At 38.4% G+C, this 9,875-nt stretch overlaps 1 protein-coding gene across 3 annotated transcripts; it reads right to left on the reverse strand.

Moving 5' to 3' along the window:
• Positions 1-1,642: 1,642 nt before the first annotated feature.
• On the reverse strand, positions 1,643-9,498 carry LOC121976748 (clathrin interactor EPSIN 2-like). Of its 3 annotated transcripts, none has more exons than XM_042529060.1 (15): positions 9,179-9,498; positions 7,916-7,999; positions 7,171-7,222; positions 6,867-6,946; positions 6,711-6,789; positions 6,469-6,552; positions 6,213-6,358; positions 5,897-6,139; positions 5,456-5,503; positions 5,249-5,347; positions 4,927-5,162; positions 4,296-4,483; positions 2,694-4,008; positions 1,953-2,455; positions 1,643-1,863 (listed from the first exon to the last, which is right to left on the reverse strand). In XM_042529060.1, the coding sequence occupies exons 2-14, from the start codon at positions 7,948-7,950 to the stop codon at positions 1,953-1,955; spliced, it is 3,108 nt and encodes a 1,035-aa protein (XP_042384994.1). In that variant the 5' UTR covers positions 7,951-7,999; positions 9,179-9,498; the 3' UTR covers positions 1,643-1,863. The 3 variants fall into 3 exon arrangements, with proteins under 3 accessions (XP_042384994.1, XP_042384995.1, XP_042384992.1); XM_042529061.1 differs by having other exon boundaries at positions 5,249-5,344; positions 7,916-8,019; XM_042529058.1 differs by having other exon boundaries at positions 7,916-8,019.
• Positions 9,499-9,875: the final 377 nt, after the last annotated feature.

Genomic DNA, 9,875 nt, shown 5'->3' on the forward strand with positions numbered 1-9,875 from the left:
TGCGGTAAATCATTGAGCTGTAATTATGTTATAAATTATTATAAATACAATCTCAATAGGAGAGATCATTATGCCCCCAAAAAAGGTAGATCCGCTACCTTAGCGGCCCCCTAGTGCCGGCCCCACGGATATGAAGGGAGGTTCATGCAGGTACACAGGCCATAGGCGCATGGCGGGATAAACCCCAGGTCGTCAGTTCCTAAGAATCGACCCCTGGCCATTACGCCAGAGATACCATGCGCCCACCATCTGCGCTACGCCCTGGGGGCAATCATTATGCCCTCAAGTCATCTCTTTCAAGTTCATCATCTAGCCTCACTCACTAGGGCCTAACTCCACTTACTAGGATTTTTACTTATAATTCACTCCTCCAAGATCTAAGATTACCAACCCATAGAGTTTTCCTATTGCCAAGCACAGCGATGAATTTTAAATCTTACAAAGTTTTGATAAATTTGTCACAAATTCGTTATAAGCCCAAGTACAATTATATTTAGTAACCAATACAATCAATAGGTACTTAGGACTCTAGTTTGAAATATATTACACTTTTAAATTTTCGGATAATATAGGTTTATGTTTCGTCCGAAATGGATCTGAATTCCAAACTACCTAAAATCAAAATCAAATATACTTTTGGAAGTCTCTTTAATATATCCATGTCTTTATATTTAAATTTGATAATATAAATTGAGAATAATAAATTTTTAAATTTATAAATACTTGATAAAATTTATTATAAACTAGCCTAGGACAATATACTTACTGACTAATATATCCTTGGTTTGAAAATATCAAAATTTTAAATTTCAAATAGTGTAGGTCTATATTGATTGGATTAGAAAATTTTGATTTACTTCAACCAAAATCAATATATTCTTATAAGCCTCCTTAATATATCTATACCTTCATATCAGAAATAGCTGGTGTAAAATAAAAAATTTGTAAATGAGTAAAAGGAGGGGTATAAAATGCGGATTATATTCTTGACGCAAACGAGTAGATTGCTGACATTGTCATCAAAGTTCACTTAGGCCATCTACAAACCCTACCATCATTGTTTGAAGAATCAAACCGATCGCCCAATCGTGTGTCCAAAAGAAGAAATAAAAAAGAAATGAAGAATCGAATCGGTTGTTAGGTAGAGCTTTAAAAACATTGCTCCATCTAGCAGCAACGACACGCAGCATTCTCGATTGTAGAAATTCACAAGTCACAATGAATTTATGTTTTAATATCGAGAAAGTCGGTTATCTAATTTAAGCATCTATGATCATGAATCTTCCTTTTTGACTTTAAAATTTTTAATGGTTAACGTTTTCAGAAGCCTAATTTCTGTTCCTCCATTATGGTGACTTCGACAATCATTATCAAACTGTGCAATTACAATTAAAGTGAGGACTTATTGGTTTAGTCTTAAATCGCGAACAAAAATTCTATGGAACGTTCATCCTCCATGAAGTAGTATTCATTGTTCGCTCTGCCTTATTTTTCATCTTGTTTATCACATCCATACACATAAGGATGAAGCAAATTACTCAAGGAGAAATATGCAGGGAATAAATTCTCTCGAAGGACACCAAATTCAAGAGTATGAAATCAGTATAGTTATACAAAAAAAAAAAATTTGGAGATGAGAAAGTATATGAATCTTTGTTTATTTTTTTTTCTATTTCAGCATGAATGCTGAAACAAATCTTTGGACAAAATGGGAAACAAATACACCTACAAATTGATGTAACAACCCAATTTATCACCGGATAGCTATAGGGAGAGCCAACACTCCTAAAGGAAGATCATTATAGAAATGTTGGCAAGAACACAACCATTGTCGCATAGAAGCAGATTTGAAATATGATATACCTGAATCGACAAAAAGATAGATGGGAAAAAAAATGCTTAAGCATTTGATATGCTGAACTGATGAAAAGCGTTTTGGAATGCGAACTTACTCATCTGTATGCACCCCCGTATGGTTGCTGAGAACCATAGTTGCCCATGCCGCCATTTATCGGGTTGTAGCCAAACCCAGGGGTACCACCTTGACCTGGAGGAAGGGTTCCCATCAGTGGTGGTCTTGCAGGCATACCTTGATTCATTCCGGGGTTCATTCCCATGCCCATAGGTTGACCCATGTTGCCTCCATATCCACCCATTCCCATTCGCATTCCCACGCCGGCACCACCACCCATTGGACTGATTCCCATGCCAAGACCACCACCCATTGGGCCAATTCCCACGCCAGCACCACCCATCATGCCCATGCCCATCATGATATTTGGAGGGCCCGACATGACACCAGCACCGGCACGGCCAATGCCAGAACCAGTGCCCATTGCCTTTCCCATGGTAATGGTAGATACTGGTGCTGCAGTAAGCTTCTTCTCTTCTCGTTTCTCTTTCCGATTCATAGAGTCGAAGTCAATACCAATGTCCGCATGAGGATTAGTTTTAGCTGAAAAAGATGTCATGAAATCAGAATTGAACCCAAAAATTCATACATCATGAGTTTATAGCTTTCTGACTCTTTAACATGTGAGATGGCAATTTTTAGCTGCACTGTATTGATTATTACATAAATTGTGCATTCATCAAATCTTATGCATTCTTAAAACCATATTATTCCACCAATCCTAAGAGAATTTCAGTAAAAAAAAGGCAAAAAAATAATAAAAGAAAAATTAGATACTTACGTCCAGATATGTCCAGATTAACTAAACCGCGACTCAGTGTGTCAGCCCAGACTCTCGATTTGGCCTCAAATTTCTCCTTGGATGGAGCATCTTTTACAGGGGGTACAACCAGTGCAAGGGCAAGATCCATGGTTGGTTGTGTCTGTTGGCCAGGCTGCAAATATGTATTCTGTTGATTGGTCAGGTTATTTACTGGAGTAGTTGTCTGTGACGCAAACTGAGAGGGTATGCTTGAGTGAGACATTAGATTTCCCTGTGCATTTGTTGGGGCTGTGGGTGGACCCTGTGAAAATATATTCAATTGGGTAGATTGATTGTTTACTGGAGTTATAAGGTGAGGTTCCAGTGTGGTAAATGGGGTTGACTGTAATGCAAATGGAGCTGGCACTGACTGAGGTCGAGGATTTAGATTTTCTGGCCCATATGTTGGTGCAGCTGGTGGAATCTGTTGGCCATACTGTGAAAAGGTTTCCATCTGGGTAGTCTGATTGTTTACTGGAGTAATAGTATGAGCATCCAGTGTGGTAGATGGAGTCAACTGTGAGGCAAACGGAGCTGACTGAGGTTGAGAATCTGAATTTCGTTGTAGATGTGGTGTTACAGCAGGCGTAATCTGTAGGCCAAGTTGTGAAAGGTTATCCATCTGAGCAATGTGGTTATTTGATGGAGTACCAGGGTGAGCATTGAATGTGGGATATTGGGTTGCTTGTGATGCAGATGGAGCTGGTGTACCTGACTGAGGTTGAGGATTTACTTGTACATGCGTTAGCGGTACAGGTTGAAATCCCTGGGTAGGAACAGAGGCCTGCAAGCCTGTCAGCATAGCTGAAAAATCATTGCTTTGTTGGCTGACAGGAGCTTCTGGAGTGAAATTTGCTGGGCTAGCAAAAGAACCCAGTTGACCATCCAATGCAGGATTGTAAGAAAAGCCAAAGGAGTTTCCAGACTGATGTTGAAAATTTCCTTGTACATTTGTTGGTGCCACAGATCGAGATTCATGAATAGAAAGAGCAGCATCCTTGCCTGTCAGCGTAGCTGAAATATCATGGTTCAGTTGTGTTACAGAAGGGATCAAGATTCCAGCATTTGTGTGGGAACTTTGTTGACCATCTAATACAGGATTGTAAGAAATGCCAAAGGACAGATCAAAGTCAAAGCCTGTGGTTTCAGTTTTGGGAACTAAAGGGAGAGGATATTCAGAGCCCCCAGTGGAACTGGAAGAGTGGAAGTGTGTGCCTGTTGCAGTGTTCTGTTCTGGTTCGAAAGAATGTTGGGAAGCTACAAAGGGAGGATCCTCGAAAGGATTAGAACCAGGCTGCAGAAAATGTCAAAATGCAAGAAACATTAAGCGCAAAGCACAAAGCACAAAGCACAGATAAGATAATTAATGTACTAATAAGCAAAGCCAACAAAACACTTCAACAGAAGTTTTTACTGATAAGCAAATGGCTTTAGAAGTTCTAACTTGATGAGAAAGTTCTATTCAAAAAAACTTTGTATGATCATGTACATAATAATCCAAATAAACATTGCTCGTCACAGCATTTTTATACATTTAAAAGTATTAGTGGAATTATGCTACCAAATAGATATAAAACTAACCTGAGCAAACACATCAGCTGCTGATGACATCATTCCAAAATCAGGCCCAACACCTGAATTTGCAGGACAATCAACTTCAGAACCATTGTGAGTAGCACTTGATGAAGTCAAAGCTAGTGAATAAATATCTGATGCAGAGGAAGGTCCAAAAATGCCCATCTCCAGACTATCAGCAACAGGTGGATCAGCTTATTGAGAGACAACGCCAGGATCATCAGTCATTGTAAAATACAGTGATTTATAGAAATAAAAAAAAAACAGTAGAAACAGCATGAAGAGAAATCATTATCACAAGCTGAGATAGTCAATAATGGATTAATATCAATATGCTAAAATAACAATTTAGCATCATCGTGTCACTGTAATAACCCTTCCATATATGATGGTTGTACCAAGTATTAGAAGTAGCACTTGGGCAGTAGTGCCTGTACTAGTGGTGATTGAGGTGGATGATGTTCAAAACTCTCAAGGAAATGGAATTCAAGATGTAGGACAGGGGAAGTGGTGCTTGTGCTAGTGGTGATTGAGGTGGATGATGTTCCGGAAAAATAGAATACAATAAAAATAGTTGACAATAGAGATATGAATCTATATAGTGTGTGTCTGCAATAGAATTGCAATTTAGTGTTACCTGATACTGACGAATCACGAGGATCAAACTCATCAAAACCATTGTTCTCATCTTGGTTTGTTGAAAAAAATACATCATCTGGAGGATGGTCTAAACCTTGGTTCGTGCTTGCAGGAAATCTATCCATCGTAGCAAAAGGTACCGATACTTGGTCTGTACTTTCTGACAGGGAGTTTGATTTAGGTGCAGAAGGTGAAGAAACCTTTGGAGCAGCTGTTACAAGATCATCTCCATTTCTACAAATTAAACTTGTTTTTATCAAGGTTGGCTCATGCAGGTAACACTAAAGATATTATAATTGAATAATAGTATGCAAGTGAACCTGTCATCATGCACATAGATTTCAACATCTCTTGTGGCTTCTTCATAGCTTGGTGGTGCACCAACACTCGCATCAGAAAGCCTTTGGCCCAACTGCCTGCTGATGTAACAGTAGTCAGTCAACAGCTTGTGCCAGTCCAGCAGATCTTAAAGACAAGAACGACACAACTATAATAGGTATTGACCCAGTAAACTTCCAATCACTCACCCTTGTTCCCGAGGATAATTATCGGCTCCACCACCACCACCACCACCACTAGTGTCAAAGAAATCATAATCAGCCATTATACCAAACATTTTTTAGACTCTCAAGGAATTTTATTTAATTAAAGGAAGGTGAATCAACTTTAAGTGATCAAGCTCGAAGTCCAGTAATAAGATTACTTCAGTGAACAAACAAGCAAAACAGGGTCTTACAACAGGAGTAACCATATAATAGCATCAAGGTTTGCATACCAGTAAATATATCACCAAATTATTGAGAATAAAATTTAACCAAAGAACATTCATGTAGAAATATTTTATATCGGTATCACCTCAATAAACTACAAAAATGACTAAAACCTCACAATCACTAGAAGAATCAGCAATGATACCTTTCCAAGTAAAATGAACCCAGTTATTAAATATGGTAGGGGAAGTGGCTTACCCAGATGAATATCGCTCAGCATTATCGTTATCATGTTCATCAGCGTACCCACTATTTCTCTCTCCTTCTCGACCATATTGGACCCCAGCTCCATTACCTCTATCATCACCTCTGTCTCTGTGTCCAACTTCTCTTTTGTTTCTGTTACCATATGGATCTTCATCTCTACTAGCATAGCGATTCTCATAGTAATCATCATTATTGTCACTGTATCTTCCAGGCCTACCAGCTGAACCTCGGTGCCTATGCAACAAAAGCAAGTGATTTTAGTAGGCAGCCAGGACATATCAAGAGGGTTACAAAAGAAGAATCATACATGTCCCGATTTGCAGAATTCTTTTGCCTAAATTCCTGGATTTTTTCCCTGTCATTGACTAGAGCTACAAGAATTTGTGATTTCCTTCTGATATTGCTTCCCTGATCTCGTCCGCTTGAGTCAATATATTGGAAATTCGATAAAGCCTAAAATACAAGTCAACACCAATTTAAAAAAAATTGAAAGTAATTTTAAGGATACAAGTAAAAGAAGGCACATTTTCACCAAACACAAAAGATGAAGGATAAATATTTACTGATATGTGATATGAATGCTCCTTAATATTGTCAATCACGTGTTCTGATCCATTTGCTACTAGGTACTCCAGAACCATCAATGCCTAAAGATCAATTAATGGAATAGAACATTAGCTAAACCCTTGTAAACATGATGCAGAGCTTGAAAGGATGAGCTGTGTGAAAGAATAAACTGAACACACAACAAATTGCAATGACATGTTTTTTTTACTTCAAACATGTTAACTAAAGGCTACAAAACCTTGTAAACATGACGCCAGTTTTTTCCGGTATCATTGATCCTCTTCCATATCACATTCATAATCCTTTGGTATTCATGGCTGTATAATATTGCTAAATAAATTAGATTCCAGAACGGAAATAGCTGGAAGAAAGGTTGTCAATGGTATGAGCTTACTAGTTTCTGGTTGCCTGAGCAATATCAGCAAGAAGAGATCCATGTGGTCCCCAGGATTCATTACTCGTTGCATCAAGAACCTGAAGCCAAGAAAACAAAGGAAAAAAACTTGAGCACGTATAAATCTTCAAGAACCAAAGAGCATATGAAGGTAAATATATATTTTATGGTGCATAGGAAGTTCATATATGAATTAGTATTACCTAAAATAATATAACATTGGTGCATATAATTTGAGTTACCAAAATGGATACAGACAATTAACGACCAAATATGAAATGTTGCGGGGTGTAGAATAATTTACCTTCTGCTCTATACCTGGAACCTTTCGAACTTTCTTGTTCACCTCTCTTTTCCTGTTAAAACATGAAAAGGGGTAACATCATATCCTGATGGGCAACCATAAAGTTTCTACAATGCCTTGCTACCAGTCATGTGTCTACCCTACACAAACCTAGGAAGTTAAATAAACAGGACTACATAGAGGTCCTTTATGGTATGACTATTGTTTTATCAAAAAGCCAGTCCAATAGAATTTGCTATGCAAACCAATTTAAGGGGGAAGGTGGGTGTCTAAGGATCATCAAACAAGCCTTTCACCTAGTGCGCTATGGCTCTACATTCCATAAGAACAAAGCCCCTCTTGCACGAATTGAGTTGGTGCTCATGTATTTCAACTTTCAAGCATTCAATGTGGTGTGAAGCAGTACTTAATCAACACTTGTCACTAATGCTGAGATCTATTTATTTAATCAACGGCCTAATTAATACTCAATAATACATGAGCCATAGTTTATCGCTTTAAGTGGCTATGGATCTACATTCTAAAAGAAGAACGTATCCCTTAAGGAGCATTTAGTTGATGCCATGTATTTCAACTGCTCAATGTGAAAGTACCTAATCAACACTAGACACTCCTAGTGAGGTCTATATCTCGGTCTCTAGTGGGTTGTTTGTTCACATACCTCTTTTTTTTTACATAACATGACATGCAAAAAAAAATCAATCCCAAAGTGAATATATGCTAATTCAAGAATAAGATAACTCACAAGTCACGAACAGTTTGATCAAAAGCTTTCTTCATGATCCTCACTAGGATGACCTTCTGGGAAGCACTTTGTGCAAGTGATGTTCTGAAATTCTAATAGTTATCCTAATGTTGCAACAACAAAAAATAACATGATCAAATAGAAGATTGAATAATACAAGACACAATGTTTGTAATTCACAGAATTCATCTGTATACAGGATCGTTCACAAGATTGTACACACTATCAAAAAAAAAAGAAGATAAACAGTGAAGTTGGAGAAGCATTCTATTACCTTACTAAAGATCCAAACACATGCCTAAGAGATGCCATTTAATAAAGCAAACAAACATTATAGAAAGCAACTTTAACACTAACAAGCAACACATAATGATTGATTAACGATGAATCAAATTGACTAACTTAAGAAAAAAAGAAAGATATAATTCCCCCAAAAGCATTTATTTTCAAATAAAGCGGAAAACACAATTAATATTTACAAACTAAATTTGATATCCAGCTCTTCAAACCGACTAAACCTGGAGGTGACTGGACTAGCCCCACAAAAGTTTTCCATCGGGCACTATGGTAAATCCGGAAACCTCTAAGTGGCCCGAAAAATTGCAGCCGGATTTTTTGGAATTAATCACGCTGGGCAAATGGAATTGACCCAGATGCTCCTGGTGCCACTATTGCCTTGCCACTTTTGATGTGCCCCGAGTGACATCTTCAATGCTAAATTGCTAATACGTTTGACCATTTATCCAAAAAAAGCAGAGCACCAAGAAAAATTAGCACAAAAATAATCCATCCTTCAACTTATTTTTTAAGGAAACAAGCCCTTAATAACCCCTATAACAGAGGAAGGACATTTAGAGTAACCTATCAAGAACAGCCACAGTGGAAATTAAGAAGGCCGAGTTAGAAATTTAAGACTATCAAGATATTCCATAAGAATAAAAACAGTAAAAAAACTACATTCGATTCAAATAAACTATAGTAAATACTTGTAAAGTAAAATTCAGCATCGAAAGCTCCCGAACCCCGACAAATTGCTGATGAAGATGGAACCCACAGGATTACATTTGGAGGATACGGGAGATATTTTACAATCCACCGAATCAAGAATGGAAATCGAGATCAGGTGGTTCCAGATCCAACAACTAAATCCAACATCCAATCTTCAAATACGACGAACTCAATGCCGAAACAGAAATCGAAAAACACTACAGAATTTTCCTTTAAGAAAAACGTGTAGTGGGAGAGAAAGGAAATTGAACGAACCCTAGGAAGCAAGGATCTGGGCGAGCCAGATCCAGCCGAGAGGCGAACGCAGGGTTCAAAGCGAAGGAGAGAACGCAGAATCGTATCCCCTGGAGAGTCCGCCGACGAGGTCGAACGCTTCTTCTCTCTATCTCACTTCCTCATCAATGGCGAATGCGATGAGGAGGAGGAGGAGGAGGAGGAGGAGGCGGAGGCGCTGGTGGTGGCGGTGGCGAGGAATGAGAAAAAAAATTGAAAGAATAAGAAAGGAAGAGGCGACTACGTCGAAGGACAGACTGGAGAAGCGGAGGAGAAATTTGACCGACGCGTGCCAGCTGCCTCGTGTTTCGGGAGGGCTAAATGCTATTAGCGTCTCGCAGATTTTTCAGGGAAAAAAATAACAATTTGATTCCGTGGGCCCCACCGTCCGGGTTTTAAATCTCCTGTGAAACATACGTCAAGGAACTGGAGTATCGGCGAACCAAATTTTATGTTCTTTTTTTAACAAAAATTTTGGTCCAAGATAACTAATTTAATAATGAACTAAGCCTGAATGCTATTTTATATGAACAGGCGATCATACCCAAGCGTTCAGCTTTAGTGATTTCATATGATAATCCTTGGCCACCGGACGATATGGTTTCCTGAAATTACGTAAATGCCAGTGCGTCGGTTTAATTTCAACCGGTTTTCTGTTTGACAACCGAGAATGTAAAAT

This window comes from Zingiber officinale, chromosome 4B, assembly GCF_018446385.1.
Source record: "Zingiber officinale cultivar Zhangliang chromosome 4B, Zo_v1.1, whole genome shotgun sequence".
In the NCBI taxonomy this organism is placed as follows: Eukaryota; Viridiplantae; Streptophyta; class Magnoliopsida; order Zingiberales; family Zingiberaceae; genus Zingiber; species Zingiber officinale.

Coding starts and splice junctions, on each gene's coding strand:
- LOC121976748 (XM_042529060.1), bottom strand. CDS start 7,950: ATGAAGAAAGCTTTTGATCAAACTGTTCGTGACTT. Junction 5,348..5,455: donor AATTATCCTCGGGAACAAGG/GTGAGTGATTGG, acceptor CTGTTACATCAG/CAGGCAGTTGGGCCAAAGGC. Junction 2,456..2,693: donor TAATCTGGACATATCTGGAC/GTAAGTATCTAA, acceptor CATCTTTTTCAG/CTAAAACTAATCCTCATGCG.